Consider the following 19,060-nt stretch of genomic DNA (forward strand, 5'->3'; position numbering starts at 1 on the left):
AGTTGACCACCATGACAATATTCTACTTTAATAATATCAAATAATATTCTCTTTTATTAAAATCAAGGTTTATTATACTTTTGCAAAGCTTATTCATATTAATAAAATATACGTGCTTGAAATATATTACGATATTTTATATTTTAATAATTTCTCATAAAAGTTGAATACTTTCCCTTCAATTAAAAAAAATGAATACTTTCATTTTATTGTTTATGATATTTTTTTAAAATTATTTTATTTAAATTTCTAAAAATATTATTAATTTCTACCCATTCCTATATTTGTATATAGTTTTTCTTACAAGTTCTTTAATACAAATAGTTTTATTTATGCTGCAATTAAAAATTAATAATAGTATGTAGTATATAAATCTTTAATACTTTTACATTATATATTTTATTTAAATAATTTATAATTTTTTAATATATTTTTAATACAAAATCTAGTTGGATCAGTCTTTGAGACTCTTGGCTAAATCAATCTCATGCATCCTCATTTGCGGTCGGAATTAAATTCAGTATTAACGTATACTCTTAACTAGTATTTTTATTTTGTCTCAGGTAATCATATACTGAAGATCTTATCCAAAGAGTTGCAGCTTGTGCCATATGACCTCCTAGTTGATGGGGAGGTTGAGAACCTCAATCGAACAAATCCATCGATCGATAAAAGAAATAAAAATATGCTACAGACTAATATCTAATAATTTATTATAAATGCAGGACAACTTATTATTTTCTAATATCTGTTTAAAATGACACTAAAACTTAGAAATCCTATGATTTCCTGCGATGGCTTTTTAAGTCAAATCAATACTAAAATTGCCGATCAGCTTGCAGCCCAAGGGGAACAGAATTTTATTTTCATGCGATGGACTCAGCATGTCGATTAAATGAGGGAGTGAATATCCTATATCCTGGACGGTCGTATGAAAATGCTATCTGATCCACTTGGTGGCTCGATTGGCATCGGGATGACGTACTCACACGAAGAAAAAAAATCTCCTCGATCCGGATGGAGAAAATCGATCACTTTGAGTGTCCTATGGTGGAGTCTTGTGATTTGGATAAGTCAGCCGCAAGATGGAAGCCATTCGAATTGAACATTCCTCGATGGAAGAGGGTTCTTATGGTTACGCCTAGAGAGGATTGCTATGCGGGTTGCTATGCGGGTCACCTCCCTTCTTTTTGTAATAACAAAAAAAAAAACAATACTAAAACTAAATATACCATCATAAATTAGACTACTTATCAAAAGGAAAAAAAAAAAGAAATTGAACAATGTCCCCTTTATTCATAAGCTAGATATTGCCAACATGCTTCCATTCATTCATAGCAATGCAAGATTCAGCATTAGGACATTGTACAAGGTGGCAGAACCTAGTTCGGTATAGGATGTTTAGGGTGGCGGGAGTGGAGGCCCTGGCTTGGATTTGGCTTAGAATAGTTCACATGATCTTCTTCCATTGCCGCCGGTGGTTCAAGTGGAGAATGCGGCGGTATGGGCACACCGGGGGTAGGCGTAAAGGAGCCATAATCAAAAATATTGTCGGTGTCCCGAGACTTATCTCCATCAACATTATCAGCATATGCCTTGGTATCTTCTTCTGCTCAAAAGGAGAAGACAAGTAAATTAAAGAAAGAAATAAAAGAATGACATCTCTAGCAAATATGGCTAGAACATTCATTATATGAGTAATATCCTTATCATCTTAAATGGCATGTTAATATCTTTATTATATAAATATATACCATACTAGGTATGTATACATAAGGAAATAAAATTAAAAAACCTAGATTTAGGCAAGTAAATAAATTTTATCCGATTGCAATTTTAATAAAAATTGTGATAGAAAGAAATAAGAAAAAATAAATTAACTATAAAAAAGAAATAATAATAAAAACATTTCCCTCTCTTGTTATTCTCTCATAATCAATTTGTGAGGATTAAACGTTTAAAATGATGTTCAGACAAATAGAAAAAAATAAAATTCCAGCTCTAGAAAATATAAAAGAATATAAAATATTGTAGACAGATAAAAAATATATATAGCTATAATTTAAATTTTTATATGAATATTTTTCTCAAACTTGCATTGCTTGCATCAAGTGGTAGTATTCAATTTAAGGTCAACCTAATTTTTGTTGGTAATTTACATTTTCTAATATAAATCACTTGCATTCTCATTTACTAATATTAAATATTCATATCCACAAATCAATTTACTTAACTCACAAAAATGAAAATTTATAGGTGGATAGATTTTAGAAATTTAAGCAATTTTATAAAAAAATTGATGACTCTAATGATGTATTTAATGATAATTAATTAACTAATAAGAACAATAAGAAATATACTATTATGCATTAATCTTTCTTTTTGGAGAGAGTAGGGGGAGGAATCACCTCGAGAAATACCTCTAAGTGGTATTAGTAAGATATAAAATTAGCCTACATTAGTGGAATAGGATGCATGAGAAAAAGATAATCGAAGATCAATAGGCAAAACTATTAGTTGAGCGAACTAGGAGAATCGCCTTGTGGTTTTACAGTTTCAAATCCTAAAATTTGGAAGGGTTTAAAGTATTTGGGATAAGACATCTTGTTTTGTGTAGCCCATTGTTTACATATATTTTATATAAATAATATAAACAATACAAAGATAGATAGATAAATAAATAAAAGAATATCAAGGATAATACAAAGCAATGAATCAAAAATTTTCAAGGGCTTAGAAAGTCACTGCATACCTAGTGTGGTCATATTAGTGATTAAAACATTAAAATTTTGGAGGGTGACCCGGTCATGTAGCCCACTATATATAAAGATTCTTTCTATCATCACCATCATTATCAACAATAAGAACAACAACAATAATAATAAAATAAATATGCCACCTAAAATTGGAAGAAGTTTTCTTGCAGAACATATTGTAATGCAGGACAGGAACAAGAGAAGCCACCAAACACCAATGAAGCACGATCCCAATCTCATCTCTAGCCTCCTCTCTGGACCTTTGAACCTGGTTATTGATAAAAAGAGGGCATCCTCGGGTCTCTATATGAAGAACTATTAGTATCATTTAAAGACACTAATTATTGATAGATTTGCGACTAAAAATATTGTTTCTCTCATGGAAAGATTTGTAGATGCTGACTCTAGATTCATTGTTCCTCTTGCGGATAGACTTGTGGACATCGATATACAACAAACAGGAGTTAAAACTCTCTAACTAATAAATGTCTCTATTTTTGGAGAGCAAGGATGGGTTTGGCTGGGGAGTTTTAATGAATTACCTTGGAAAAGATCCACACTTAACCTTCAATAAGCATATAACATGTGCAATGCACAAAATATGATTTATATTTTCTTTTTCTAACTATTCTTGAAGCTAATAATTATCATATGATTCTAATTAAATATACACAATATTAGAGAATATCATGAAATATCATGAAAGATTTTCGATAGATATTAGAGAATATCATGAAATATCAGAAAATATCAAAGGGATTTCCCATTGATATACCATATTAAAGAATAGGATAAATTATGTTCCGATCCCTAAACTAAATCAATTTTTTTTAAATGATCTCTAAACTATAAAAAGCTAAAGTTTAGTCAACTAATTTAATGTTGCTTTCAGATGCGATTTCAGTGATTTTCTCTCACTGTAAGTTCAATATGGTAATTTTTGATGATTATGAAAGTATTCTTTACTTGCAGCTCAATCGGTGCTGATATAGTTTAAAATATTTAAAAAAAATTAAAAAAATATAAAAAAAAAGACATCATAGTCTTCTCTTAGAAGGCATCCTCTCCTCTCGTCTTTTCGTCCGCAAGGGCCAGATCGTCCTCCTCCTCTCCCCCAACTACATCCACTTCTCCATCATCTCTCTTACTGTCGTATCCCTCAGCAGCGTTCTCACTACCACCAACCCCTTAAATATCCCATAAGAAATTATCAAGCAAATCTCAGACTCCGATCTGATCCTGACTTTTGCCACCCGCCCCCTCATCGACAAACCTCCCATGATCATGATTTTCCCATTGTCCTCCCGAGGACTGTTGGATCGTCATGATCCTCCATGATCCACTTTATAAAGTAAGAGAGAGAAAGGAGTAGATCGTGGGGGACCCCGCTTCCCTTGTGCCCCATTTCTTTTTTGATGGTCTCATCGATTTATTTGCCTGAGAAAAGAAATTAGCATCACGTGCCTCTGGTTGTCATTTTCATTAAAATAAAAATTAGTGGAGAATTCTTTTTCTTTATTTCTCATTCTCACCCTTTCTCTCTACCACCATTTGGCCGCTATATCACTGTTTCACAAGGATAGGAAGTGACAAAAAAATTAAAGAGACAGAGAAGGACGGAGGATGGAGGGATCGAGGAGAGATGGTAGAGGACCCCACACCAACTTGCTGCATTTTTTAGGTGAATTTTCTGCCAATCCACTCTTCTGCAAGCAAATCTTTGACTCCTACTGATCATGGCTTTCACCACCTGCCCTCTCACCAGCAAACTCCCCCGTGACCATCCTCTTTGAGGAGAGGATGTATATTTTGCCCAAGAGCAGAGAATGTTTTCTGAAATTAGAGATTTGATCATATCAATAGTATTTTTTTTAAAATATTTTAAGTCATGTCAGTATCGATTAGACTATGCAAGTAAAAGGTGCTCTACATAAGCATTAAAAGTTGCCATATCAAACTTATGGTGAGAGAAAGTCATTGGAATCGCACCTGATGGCAACATTAAATCGGTTCAGATAGTTTGGGAACTAAATTTTATATTTTTATAGTTTATGAATTATTTAAAAAAATCTGACTTAATTAAGAAACCAAGAATATAATTTATCCTAAAAAATATTACAAAATATTAGAGAATATCAAGAAATAGTTTTTAGCTAATGTACCATATTAGATAGTATCAAAAAGATACCGCAATACGTATCATGTGCACTAAAATCATGGGATCCTGATTCTGTTTATTTCTTGCACTGAAATTATGGGATTTCAATTTTCTAGATATTTGTACACTTATATATATATATACATATATGTTATTTTGATGAATAAAATGAAATAACAAAATTTTTCTGCTAAATTCCAACATGATATTAGAGCCATACCATCCTATGGCCTCCATCAAGTCATAATTTTACTTTTCTTTTGCTTTTCTCCATAGGTGACACCGATACCAACTCTATCATATCTTCGATTTCCCCCGTCTCCTCCACATCTAACTATGAACCTTTATGATCTAATGATCCTTTGGCCAACCTTGTAGGTATTGCTTCTTATTTTTCTTTTTTGGATAATTTATGAATCGTAGATTCAGGACGCACTGATCATATGACTTATGATCTCGATCTTTTGAATACATCTCATATTCATTCTGATTTTTCTGTCAAACTTCCTAATAGCGATACAATTCAAGCAGCGCACACTGGTTCCATTAAACTTACCCCATAATTGTCATTAAATGATGTTTTATATGTTCCCTGCTTTCAATTCAATTTGTTATTTGTCAGCAAAATCACTAAAACACTCAATTATTCTGTTATATTTTTTCTGAGTGTTGTATTTTTCAGAACTTGCAAATGAAGAAGGAGATTGGACTAGGTAGAGAGCTTGATGGTCTTTACTATTTGGAGTGTAAATCTAATCCTTTTGCTTCTATACTTGTCCATCAAAATGAAGTCAATCTATGGCATTGGCATTTAGGACATCCAGTTTCTAGTTTATCTCAAAAATTTTCTACTTTAGATTATATAATTTTTTTTTCTCGAATAAATACATTTGCACAATGTGCCCATTAGCTTAACAATTTTGATTACCATTGTGCCCATTAGCTAAACAATTTTGATTACCATTTTCTTTAAATTCTATTTCATCAACCTTTTGTTTTGAATTAATTCTTATGGATGTTTGGTGATCTTATAATACTCCATTGATTAGTGGTGCAGGCTATTTTCTTAAATATTGTTGATGATTTTTCATGTAGTACTTAAATTTGTCTCATGTAACATAAATCTGAAAATTTTATCCTTATTATTTTTTTTTGCAATAATCAAAATACAATTCGACACCGTCATTTGTAAAATTTATAGTGATAATGGTCTTAAATTTTTTAATCATGATATCATCAATTTTTTGAACTCATTTGATGTGATCCATCAATATAATTGTATTTCAACCTCTCAACAGAATGGAGTAGTAGAATGAAAACACCAAGATCTCCTAAATGCTGCTTGTGCACTTTATTTCCAAGCAAATTTATCATTAAAATTTTGGGGTGATTACATCCTTACAGTTGTCTACCTTATTAATTGAACACCCACTAAAGTACTTCAAGATAAAACTCCTCAAGAGTTATTATTTAAAAGATTCCTTTCTATCATCATTTAAAGATTTTTGGTTGTTTATGCTATGGGTATAATCCAAATATCCAATATAAATTTGATGCCCATGCCTCACCTGGTATTTTTATTGGATATCCTTTTGCTAAAAAAAGTTATAAAATTTTTTATCTTCATTCCAACAAAATTTATGTTAGTAGAGATGTCACTTTTTTGTATCTATTCTTCTTTAGAATACAGTCTACTTCTATTGGCTTATCTACCATAGTTCTTTATCTATTCTTGATCCGGATCTTGCTTATCCACCTAATATATCTCTAGCACCATATTCTTTTTCTAATACGTGTATCTACTTCTCAACCTAACACATCTTTACCGTCGAATCCAGTTATACCACCTTTGCATTAAAGAGCTCATCGACCTCCTGCTTATTTACAAGATTATCACTGTTTCCATGCTCAAGTTCAATCTACTTCTTTCATGACATGTACTTTATTTTCATTTGCAAATTTTTTATCCTATGATTATTTTTCTTCATCTCATCATTTCTTTCTTAGCTCCTTAGCATCTACGGTTGAAGCAAAAAAATTTTCTCAAGCTATAAAATTTTTTGAGTGGAGATAGGCAATGAATACAAAAATTCAGACTTTGAAAGATAATAATACATGGTCCTTAGTCCCTTTACCTTCTTATAAGAAATCTATTGGATATAAATGAATCTTCAAGATCAAGCATAATTCTAATGGAAATATTGAATGATTCAAAGCTTGCTTAGTGGTCAAAGGCTATATTCAAGCAGAAGGCATAGATTATCATGAGACTTTCGGTTTAGTTGCCAAGATAGTCACGGTGTGAGTCTTACTTGCTATAGCTGCTATTAAAAATTGATCACTTTATCAATTGGATGTTCAGAATACTTTTTTGTATGAGGATTTGGATGAGAAGGTATATGTCTTTTCCTTCTGGATATTCTCGATAGGGAAAAAATCTTGTTTGTCATCTTCATGTCTTTTTATGGATTTTAACAAGCTTCTCAAAATTGGTTTACTAAATTCACCTCTACTCTTTTAAATGTAAATTTTACTCGATCCCAAACTGATCATTCATTATTCTATCTTCACTGTGGCAATTTATCTATTTTCATTCTTGTATATGTTGATAATATTATCATTGCTAGTGATGATAGCCATACCATCTAGTGTATTAAAGCTTTCCTTCACCAGTGCTTTCGGATTAAGAATCTTGATAATCTCAAATATTTTCTTGGAATTTAGATGGCTCGATCCAAGGATGGCATTTATCTCAATCAATACAAATATGTGCTTGACCTTCTTCAAGATTATGATTTTGCAAGAGCTAGAATAGTAGATTATCCAATGGAGCAAAATCTCAAACTTACCAACACCAATTGCTAAATTCTTCCTGATCCTTCTTCTTATCATTGTCTTATGGGATAACTTATTTATCTCACTATCACACGGTCAGATATTATATTTTCTTTTAATATCTTGAGCTAATTTATGCATCAACAACCATATAAACCTCACCTAGATGCAGCTCACCATCTTCTTCGTTACTTGAAAAAGTTGCCAGACCAAGATAATTGCTTTCATCTATTGGTGATCTAAAGCTCAAAGCTTATTTTGATTCTAATTGGGCAAGTTGCCTTATGATTCACTATTCCACCATGGATTTTTGCATTTTTCTTGACTCGAGTCCTATATCATGGAAGGGCAAGAAATATTCTACTATTTCTCGTTCATTAGCTAAAGTCGAGTACCAAGCTATAGCTGTAACTACATATGAGATTACATGGTTACATTCTCTCCTATATGATTTTGGTATCTCTTAATTGTTACCTACTCCCTTGTTTTGTGATAACAAAGCTACTCTTTACCTTACTACAAATCTAGTTTTTTTTGAATGAAAAAAATACATAGAAATTAATTGTCATGTCATTCGTAAGAAGCTACAATGTGGTTTAATATGGCACCCTCTTTCTATATCTACCAAGCTCCAAATTGTCGATATCTTTATCGAGTCATTGGCAAAGGATCAGTTTGCTTTTCTCAAATCTAGCTGGGCATTCATGATTTTCATGCACCAACTTGATGAAAAATATTATAGAATATCAAAAAATATCATAAAAAATTTTCAATAGATATTAGAGAATATTTTGAAATATCAAAAAATATCAAAGAGATTTTTAGTCAATATATCATGTTAGAGAATATTAAAAAATATCAAAGAATATCAAAAAAGTTTTATAGCTAATATACCATATTAGGGAGCATTAGAGAGATTCTGCAACATGTATCATGTGCACTAAAATTATAGGATCCTGATTCTATTTATTTCTTACACTACAATCATAGGATTCTAATTTTTTAGATCTTTGTATATTTGTATATATGTATGCCATTCTGGTGAATGAAATGGAATAATAAAATCTTTCTACTCAGTTCCAACACATGATCGATGGTTTCTCTTGCATTACTTTTCTATAAATCGCCAATACTACTACAACATTATTTAGCACTAAAAATTTTAAAAAATATAAGAAGGCTTTATATTATTTCATTATTTCTATAATATTAATGTGGCATTTGGCAATTATACTCCTTTCACAAAATTGTACTAATCTCTATGAATAAGGATGGGATCATACAGATATAATATTTCTAAATATAAGCAAATTGCAAAATTAAAAAAAAAAGTGATGCTATAAAGCCTCACCATGATATTTGAAGGAAAAAATATTTTTTTATATAGTATGAGAGGAATGATGGAATTTATTAAGCAATCTAAGATACAATATAGCTATAGCATGTCTTTGCTTGATATAGAGTAATTTGTTAAAAAAAAATGTACTCAAAGAAGAAATCTTCTAAGCAAACATATGATCTAGTCAACAGTATCACAAAAAAATAAAGATTAGCAATAGTAGCAATCAATAATTAGATCCTGAAATGACATTACATGCTTACCCTACAATATCAAGAAGGTGATGTTCTCCTATCCTTTTCATTTATTTCATTTATTAATTATATAAGTTAATAAATATATAGATCGCTAAAAGTATTATTTTGTTAATCGATTTTAGTAAAAGCCAATGGAGGGCAATTTGGTAATTTAATGCCAATTACTTATATTCAATTACATCCCTATTCTTGAATTGCTGAAACTCGATCTTCACCTGCTCCATGTGCTCCATTTCTTGTAATTTTTTAGAAAGTAAAATATTATAAAATTGAAGAAATGGAGTTTTATTAAAATGATAGATAGATGATCTCCCTTTCTTCTCATGATCCTAATTCATAGAAAGAAAATTAATTTAGGATCTCTTATATTGATAAACAAAGGAATTGGCCTTAGAGATTGTTATAAAAAAAATCTGATCCAATGATAGTGGGAGGAAAAATTTCAATTCTATATAAAAAAAAAAAATAAAAAATATTTATAGACTTTTTATCATATATGGTAATTCATTACAGAATCTTTTATCTATGGTGTTGTGATCAACATTCTCATCGGAGCAAAATTAGTAGTGCCCAAATCACTTTTCTAATAAAATCAAAATAAAAGAAAATATTCATGCGACTTGATATGAGATAATGGATGATGGCCACCATATGCACCAATTTTCAAATGTCCTATTTAGTCAGTGGTCATGCTATATTACGGTATCAAAAGAGAAATAATCATGATAATCTCAAGAATTAAATATAAGCCATGCTAGTCTACTATCAAGCAGTCAATGAATATAATTTATAAATTTTTTAATGATGACTTTCCTTCATATTAAGCAAGAGAGAGAGAGAAAGATGGCAATTTAAGGGTATTATGGAACGGTTGTAATGCATCATTTTTGTAGCAAGAGGTTGTAATACATCATTAAGGTATTGATTTTGTAAGAATTGAGTTGCTATATGTACATGATTGAATTTTTAAATAATTAGATTTTAAATAGATGCTAAATAAATATATATTTTTTTAAAAATAATTATTTATATAGATGGCAAAAATATAGCCTATAGAGTTGATGAAAGTAGAGCCCGCCAAAGGAACTGAAAAATAGTTTGCTCATTTTAGCCAAAAAAAAAAAAAAGGAAAAAAAATTGGTTTGCTCTCCATTTAGAAAGGTGCCAGGCTTATTTGTGACGTAAGCATTAAAATGGACCATAAAAATGGGGCATGGTCACGGTTAGAATTTAATTGCAAGTAAATTTAATTTTGGATCAGTAAAAACCTATTTAGTATCTATCACGTGCATGTCACGTGCAGTTAGGGTGCAATCAAAATAAAGACACGTGTGTTGGGTGCAGATATCCGCGACTCCGTGATAGCCTTCTCCCGAGTAGAGAGACGGAGGGAAAAGATGGCCGCAGCGCTCCATCTCTGCGGACTCCAATCCTTCTTCCCCCTCCGTACCCGTCCCTCTCCCAAGTCCTTCCCCTCGTTTTCCTCTTCTCTCCCTTCTTCTTCTTCTTCTTCTTCTCTCGCTCTTCTTTGTCGCTCCGCGTTCCTGCGCTCCTTCTCCTCCTCCGCCAGGCGCCGCCCGTCCGCCACCGCCGCCTCCTTCGTCGTCTCTGCCGCCCTCGGGAAGCTCTCGGAGACCGAGCTCGTCCCCGTCCCCAAGGGGCCCGAGGGGTTGGATGGCAAGTTCCCCTCTGCCGCCGGCGTCTACGGGGTCTACGATGGCGACGGCGGCCTCCAGTTCATCGGGATCTCTCGGAACGTCGCTGCCAGCATCGCCGCCCATGCCAAGTCGGTCCCCGACCTCTGCTGCGCCGTAAAGGTATTCAATTGATTTTCGTGGTGTTATCCGTTGTTATTCGACCAATTTTTGGGCCTTCTGGGAAGTTTCTGTTCTGTTAATTGGTTCGGTCTTATGAAAAATCGAATTTTGTTCGAACTTTTAACGTATATAATGTCTACTTTTTGAAATTCTCTTGCAAAATTTATCAATTTTTTTTTTAAATTTTTGGTTGTGAATTTAACTGTGAGATTCCAAGAAAGCTTCAATCGAGCTGTTTATAGCGTGACTGCATTCCTATATCTCCTCAAAGAAGTTAACTTTACTTCTCTAAAGAAGTAGAAGATTCATAGGTTGGATTAGAATTCTAGTTCGTCAGTCTCCTCTCATTTCAATCTTTTCCAATCTTCCATTGAGGTTTTCGGTGACGAGGTCGAGCTCCAACTGTTGTGGTTTAAATTCTTGAGGATGTAGTTATAGAACGGAACAGCATCCATTCCGCTAGCAAGAGACGTGGAACTCGATCCCAAAAGCGATGTTTTTGGGTGATTGTCAGGGAGAATGACTAGTTCTTGTAAGACTGATCTTATTTGTTTAACATTTTGATTAATGTTCTCTCAAATGAGGCAAATTCCATGAACCTATGATGGAGGAAAAATGCGAATTGTCATTTACAGTATTAGTGCATTAGGGTTGTTCTGAAACTTATGTTCTTTTTTGGGGCAGAGTCAATCTAAACTCCTACTGTAGTTTAATATAATAATGGTTCTTATGAGTTTGACAGCACCAGTGTGTTGCGGGATTTGGGGCAAAAATCATTATGATAATTACCAGGCCTTTTAGAATTATTCTGGAGGGCAACTAGAGCAATTATTTTGCTGATAACTGGCCCCCTTGGAGGCCTTTCCATCTTGCTGAGATTTATGATGTACTTAGCAATGCGCCTTTTCTTATTCATTTACATAGAAATGCTAATTTTGCCAGATTCTAGTGCGAGGAGGGTTTTGAAGCTAGGGAGATGATCTTGTTTTGTAGACTTGATAGCACATTTCTCTTCTTTTAAGAAAGTCAAGTTCCTTTTCAAAGTGTATATATAATTTCATATGCAACGTAGACATAAACAACAAACTTGATGGCACATACTTCCTATCTAATCCCAAATATTCTATTTTTTTCGTAATTAGTCTTCTGTGAATTTTTCTTCATCTTTGCTTACCCTCCTCAACTTGTATTTGCGGCTCTCCTCACAGGTTTCTTCTCACACAATTCTCTCTCTTTTTGCCATATGCTGGTCCTGCTCTTAACCTTTGAGTAGTATAATTAATCCTTTTGTTTGTAACACCCGTTCATTTAATCTCAACTCTTCAACAAAGTCATCTGATGTGCATGAGGTATCTGCAGTGCCCAAAACTCATGCATACAGTAATTCATGCCTGAACTAGTTTATATGATTTTTCTGATACTGTTGGCAGTCAATGATCACAAAAAGTACTTGGATTGTTTCTCTATTATATTCTCTTGCATTAATCTTATTGAATACATTTTCATCTTAGCACTCTGTTGGAGAATTTAGATTCATAAGTAGTGAAATCTATTTGTCCAGACAACTAATCCAGCCATCAAATTTAGTGACAATTTGCCTCATCTTCTACTTCCAACTTCCAAGTTGCACTCTGTATACCATTTTGTGGTCCCACTAATTTTGATACCTATATGTTCAAAAGTTTCTCTGCACATTTTCTAGGTTCTCTTCTCTTTGCCGCATTTATCTGTATTTGAACTATACACTGAACGAAGGCCTAATTTCTCTTTATATTACTGGAACTAGCTTCCTTTCCAAAACATTGTGTGCTCCTGACTTTTTAAAATATAATTCTGATCACCTTGGAGTTCTCAAGAATGACTATTGATGATGGAGATATTCATTGAATTCTTTTAGTTTCATAGCTAGACAAACTATTGAATGAAGTGTGGCTTATATAGAATATGTCCACACACACACACACACATTATATCTTTAAATAAAACTGTGGATGGAAGGAATGGATTTTCCTTTTTCTTTTTACTGAGAGATTCTGCATTGTCTTTTTTTGATGTGAGAGATTCTGCATTGTCTTAATATGATTCACATCTCTTCATGCTGAAGATAGGACAATTCATAAGTTTTATCTGACAGGAAGCTTTTGTTTGATACTATTTTTACGTGATATGGTTGAATGATGTTTTTAATGTTTACTTGGCTGATTAAATTGCATTTTTAATTTCCAAAAGCATCATCTAAGAGTGTCCTTAATTGAATAAAGAATATTGAATATTTATACTTCTACCCATATATGTTGGTAGTTTCATATATTTTTCATATCACAGCAGAGTGGGCTTGGCTATGATGAAGGGAATTAGAAGCATGAATTGTTGAACACCATACAAATTGCTTGTGTCCATTCTATGCAGTTGCAACATGTCACTGTGTGAATCCAACGAATTCTGTGGTTGAAAATGTCAAAGCCTTCAAATCTTTAAGTAACAAGAAATGGATAAAAATGGCACTCAAACTGATCTTTTTTCCAGACATGCACCAGGGAGCACAAATTTGATGTATGGATCACTATCCACAATATGTTACTCAGACCTCTGCACCTTATCCTTGTAGGTGGGGCTAGTAGATAATGCTGCACCTGACCGGACAGTGCTGACCAGTGCCTGGAAATCATGGCTGGAAGAGTACATTGCAGCCACTGGGAAAGTCCCTCCAGGCAATGAAACCGGAAATAACACTTGGTTCCGGTTGCCACAGAGGAAACCAGACTTGCGTTTGACACCTGGTCGCCATGTTAAGCTCACAGTCCCACTGGAGGAGCTGATCGATCAACTGGTTAAGGAGAACAAGGTTGTTGCATTCATCAAGGGATCAAGGAATGCTCCACAATGTGGCTTCTCACAAAGGGTGGTGGGGATATTGGAGTCCCATGGTGTGGATTTTGAGTGTGTGGATGTCCTCGATGAGGAGCATAACCATGGGTTGAGGGAGACGCTGAAAAAGTACAGCAACTGGCCTACTTTCCCGCAAGTTTTTGTTGGAGGGGAGCTTGTGGGAGGATGTGATATTATTTCCTCCATGGCAGAGAAAGGGGAGCTCGCTGCACTGTTCCAGAAGTAGTACCTTCTGTGGTTGAGAGAACCTTGAAGGCTTGAATTGCATGTATCATTGGGATACAGAGGTATGATCCTCCAAAACCATTTTGTTATACCGAGCATATTTTTTGTAGTGTAATGTAGAGAGCTAAGAGTAAAGCAGCCAAAAGATCAAGGACAATATTTTTTTTCTTCAAAAGAGAGGAAAAAAAAAGGAATACCTATACAACTTATGTTAGTATGGGATTACTTTCAATTTGGAAAAAAAGAAAAAGAACCTCTTTCATCTAATTATTTGAAGTTTCTCGGTGGAATTCCAGAAGGGTGAGCAGGCCAGAGGTGAGCACGAGATATGGATGTTGAACTTTTGATCTCAACAGTGGTGACCTGGCTTGAACTTGCTGTCCTTGTGTATCTTTACACTCAGGCCTCCTCGTAAGTCAGCAGTATGTATCCTGAACTAATTCAACTCATCATCATTCATTGGGATTATGAATTAGCATAATAGGGTCCGCATGACACCAATGTTACAAGCACTGGCTATCTTGTATGCCATTTTGGATGATATAATGCACTACATTAGTATATTCATGTTCAACTTAGATCTTCCATGCCATTGTGGTTCATTGTATTATAGGCAGGAGCTGGTGTGCCCATAGGTTGGTTGTGGAATGTTAGAACTAGGTTGCAGGAATGTTTGGAGCCTGAAAGGAGTAATTCAAGCCTGTTGGCTTCCTTCTGGGGACATGCTTTCCACGTGAGTCCGCCATATATGAACATTTCAAAGGTGATGATTTCGTAAAATTTCAAAAAACTTGTTAGGAAGGGATTTAGGCTTGCATTGATTTCTATTTTATTTTAAGGGAGTATAAGATATATAGCTTAAGAGTAGAATATACTGCATCTAATAATAAGCAAACAATAATGAAAATCTATATTAACCAAAAATTATCATTATATTTCAAGACCAAAAGAGTAGATGTTTTTGTTTTCGTTGATTTTGAAGGCATGCCTTCAAAATTAGTGATGATTGCATTAGCTAGATCCTCTATATGATTCTTTGTGTTTTCTCTTTCTTCTGGAAAGGGTGGTCTGCCACGGGTCATTTCATTATATGATGAAATAAAAAGAAAAGTGGCTAAAATTCCAAAAAGAACCACAACTTCAATGGTACATCACCAAATCTTAACATTTGTACAAAGACGAGAACAAGAATGCACAAAAAAATCAACTCAAACAGAATGCTCACCATCTTACAAAGAACCCCACATAAGGACACTAGTTATGCTGCCTTGTCACCCAGTCGTGGACTTCGTCATCATTTTAAATTCTAATCCACGTATACTTGCATGAATAAATGATCCACAAGCATGCACACAGGGGACTTTGTTACTAGTACGATGGTTGAATCGAATGGTAAAGTGGGACAGAATTGTCAAAAAAAGTCCATGGCTCCATTCATTAGAATTTTTTCTGTTCTTCTAATATATTTTTGGGATTATAGTCTCCCCCCCATGATTTATGGTTTCTCAGGTTCAAAGAGAAAGTGGAGGGGGAGGACGGAAGCCACTTAGCTTACTCTTATGAGAGCCAAGATCCGGTGCCAATTCTCCCACTCTTATTTGGATTACTGAGGTTGGCATTGGCATGGGGGATGTAGATGAACTGGTTGAGACCTTTAGGAGATCGAGAGGAGGGATGTAAGAAAGGCACGTCGAGATTTCTTTCATGGAGGGAGTTTTCTTTGGACAAACCTTTATTGCTAAGTTGGATTTCTCTAAAAACTCAGACCCCGGATTACCCAAGGGTCTAGGCATGTAGCATTATAATGCGAATGAAAAAGATATTTGGTTACAGGTATAAATAAACTATAATTAGTATGTTATAATCATGCTGCAGTATGGCATCCTTATTATTTTAATTAAGTTTACATGACTAAGCCATTTATTTTGTGATGGAATCATTCTTGAGGAATATGCTTTTCCTCCAACCAAACACACCCATCCACACGTTCAACCGCTCTAAAGACCAAGTTTACACTCATAGGGAATGGTTGTCTGGGAAATATAATAGCATCCTTATCTTTATGTAACCAAACTTTTCTTTTTCTTGACAACCCTCTTGTGGGTTGTAAAGACAAGCACACACTCTTATTGGAAAGGGTATTGGGGAATTGTAGCAGCATCCTTATCTTTATGTAACCTAACTTTTAGAGTTCCTATATTACAAGTCACACAGATTTTGAAAATGGATTGAAGGACCCGTATCTAAGCTCCATATAAAGCAACTAGGCTTAGGGAAAAAAAAATCCATGCATCTTCCATTTTCTTCCTAAATTAAGTGCACTGCATGTGTTGCTTGTAGTATTGAATATAAAATAATAAAAATGTATAAAATGCCTGAATTAATAATTTTTAAGGAATGGATTAAGCTACCAATAGAAACAGGGAAGGAAAAGAAAAAATTGATACTTTGGAGGAAAAAGTATCCTAGGATGAATGTATTTAGAGGTGTTGCTTTGGTTAATCAAACCAATACGACCCAACCTATAGTTTGCATCAAATTAGATCTATTTGCTTGGTGGGATTGGATATAGGTTGGTAAATCTCTATATTAAAATACTACAAGAACACATGTAGCATTTTTTTAGGGTACATCACAAATGGCATTTAACAAAAAAAGTTGATATATCATAGACCTCTTGGGGCAGCCTTATCCTTTGGTTGAAGATTTTTTTTTTTCTTCTCTCTCTTATATTTTTGTTTTGCTGTACTATTCTAGACAACATATTATAGGAAAGCACATCTTAGCTAGGGGAACAAGCCACTGCTGCACAGCCACATAGTTCCCTTTGTTGGGCATTGGAGGCTTTGTTTTATTTCTTTTGCTGGATCAAAATAAATAAAACTATGAAGGGGCATATCATACAGGTGGGACTGACGAATAGTGGTGGGGTTATTAGGATATGATTGTTTTTTTTTTTTTTTAATTGAAGTATAGATATGATCGTTGAGGACGCAGAAGTGTGTTGTTTAAAAAGTAATATTTTTTTTTTGGAATGTTTGTCAATCAAAAGAATAAAGAGTGAAAGAGAAGAAAAATAAAAGTTAAAAGTGTCATTATAGGTTTTATTAACTGGAGATTAACGCATGTTAAAGGTATAATGGCTGTTCTCCCGTACTTTTCTATAAAAATAGCTATTGAATAAGGAAGGTTCTTTTGTTTTTGTTTTTTTTTTTGTTTTGTTTTTTTTTTTTTTCTTTGAGGAGAACGGAGACTAGTGGTTGTGCCCATCAGTCACCAGCTTTATTCAGAATAAAAACAGAATTTATAGAGTCCCAGAAGTTAACTAAAAGATACAGAAAAGGATATACATATAAGAAAGGATGTATTAAATCAAGGAAGACGGAGGTTTTGGCATTCTGGAGATAGATGACCACATCATGTGAAGCTTCACGGATGGTACTTCCAAGTTTTGGCTTTATAATAGAATAAATGATTTTGAGAATATAAATAGTTTTACTTGACTAGACTGTCTCGGCAACATTTTTGTTAATTTTCTTGGTTGAATTATACAAGAGTTTACTTCCATTGCTTCATTTTATCTGGAAACCTTGTGGTCCAGCTGCTGTCTCTCTCATCTAGAACTTTGACGATAAAATGAGGGTCTTGACGTGGCACAATCTCTTGGCGTGAGGATATAAGTAACCTGAGTCATCCTCATCTAAATCTTTTCATCTGTCCCCCATCTTCAAAAAGAAAGAGAAAAATAAAAGCAGCTACCGTAAAATGAAAAGATTATGTTATCATGCAGAGACGATATGCTTCTCTTGTTCAGAATTTAGTGATCACTTCTCTTTGAATCTGCTCATCAACGCACATAGCTCTGGTTGTTATCTGAATCCATTTGTATCACCTGTGTAACCCAAGTTCTTATCCGCACCTTTTGATGTTGATACAACTATATATAAATTTTTAAAGACGATTATGCATTTGATAATGTTGGACCGCCGCCTTGTGGTTTCCACATCCAAATCTTCTGCATGTCATGTTTCTAAAATTTATGTTCTTCAAACAACACAATATGACATGAAGAAAAATTTTTTTGACGCCATGCCACAAAAGGATTGCTTAGATTCATGGTGTATGAGATAGACTTGGTCCATGTGCAGTCTTGTGGCCCATTTGCAATTGCCAAATGTGACACCAGCCTGTCTATTGGCTCCCATAATGCGCATGAGAGAGAGACATAGAGAATTAAATAAAAACCAGTTGTAGATTTTTTTTTTTTTTTTTTTTGCTCCTTTTCTCATTTTATTTTGTAAGAACCCAATTGTAGATACTTTTCAAACCAAACATCCCGATTATTAAGTACAATATGGTGGGGTATTAAACAATATTCTGGTTACCGTGGCCTCCTGTGCTTACCAAATTCCTTACTCCTCAAGCTGATCGATAATAAATTTAGAGAAGACATCCCCTAAATAAGCTGGTAAGTAGGAAAGTGTTCCCTTAGTCCATGCCAGCACCCCCCCCTCTCCCTCTGTCGTCCAAGCATAAATTTTTCATTGGTCTGTTGGGTTGAGGATCTATTCCAAACTTCCCTGTCAAGGAGATTCTAGAAATAATAAGGTAAGAAAGTGAAACAGCCAAGGTGGTAGGATAAGCAACAAATTGGTAGGGCTTAGAGCTTTATTAACACAGGAACGGTTTGCCATTTGGCAGAGGGCCCGTTGAGCCATGTTGGATCTGCCAACCCAAGGCAACCCAAACCCATCTCTGTGGAACCCATGGCCTCGACCAACCCA

At 34.1% G+C, this 19,060-nt stretch overlaps 2 protein-coding genes across 2 annotated transcripts; one reads left to right on the forward strand and one right to left on the reverse strand.

Moving 5' to 3' along the window:
* Positions 1–1,272: 1,272 nt before the first annotated feature.
* Positions 1,273–3,070, reverse strand: LOC105045847 (uncharacterized). Its single transcript, XM_073257044.1, has 2 exons — positions 2,900–3,070; positions 1,273–1,609 (listed from the first exon to the last, which is right to left on the reverse strand). The coding sequence occupies exons 1-2, from the start codon at positions 2,994–2,996 to the stop codon at positions 1,383–1,385; spliced, it is 324 nt and encodes a 107-aa protein (XP_073113145.1). The 5' UTR covers positions 2,997–3,070; the 3' UTR covers positions 1,273–1,382.
* Positions 3,071–10,690: 7,620 nt separating this feature from the next.
* Positions 10,691–14,854, forward strand: LOC105045844 (monothiol glutaredoxin-S12, chloroplastic). The gene is made up of 3 exons (XM_010924266.4): positions 10,691–11,162; positions 13,771–14,338; positions 14,573–14,854. Exons 1-2 carry the CDS (start codon positions 10,743–10,745, stop codon positions 14,275–14,277), a joined length of 927 nt encoding a protein of 308 aa, XP_010922568.1. The 5' UTR covers positions 10,691–10,742; the 3' UTR covers positions 14,278–14,338; positions 14,573–14,854.
* The last annotated feature ends 4,206 nt before the right edge of the window (positions 14,855–19,060 follow it).

Source organism: Elaeis guineensis, chromosome 5, assembly GCF_000442705.2.
Source record: "Elaeis guineensis isolate ETL-2024a chromosome 5, EG11, whole genome shotgun sequence".
Classification (NCBI taxonomy): Eukaryota; Viridiplantae; Streptophyta; class Magnoliopsida; order Arecales; family Arecaceae; genus Elaeis; species Elaeis guineensis.

Excerpts from the sequence above, each read along its gene's own strand:
- LOC105045847 (XM_073257044.1), bottom strand. The coding sequence starts at position 2,996 with ATGAGATTGGGATCGTGCTTCATTGGTGTTTGGTGGCTTCTCTTGTTC. Across the intron at positions 1,610-2,899 it reads AAAACTTCTTCCAATTTTAG|AAGAAGATACCAAGGCATAT; the intron begins GTGGCATATTTA and ends CCTTTTGAGCAG.
- LOC105045844 (XM_010924266.4), top strand. The coding sequence starts at position 10,743 with ATGGCCGCAGCGCTCCATCTCTGCGGACTCCAATCCTTCTTCCCCCTC. Across the intron at positions 11,163-13,770 it reads ACCTCTGCTGCGCCGTAAAG|GTGGGGCTAGTAGATAATGC; the intron begins GTATTCAATTGA and ends TTATCCTTGTAG.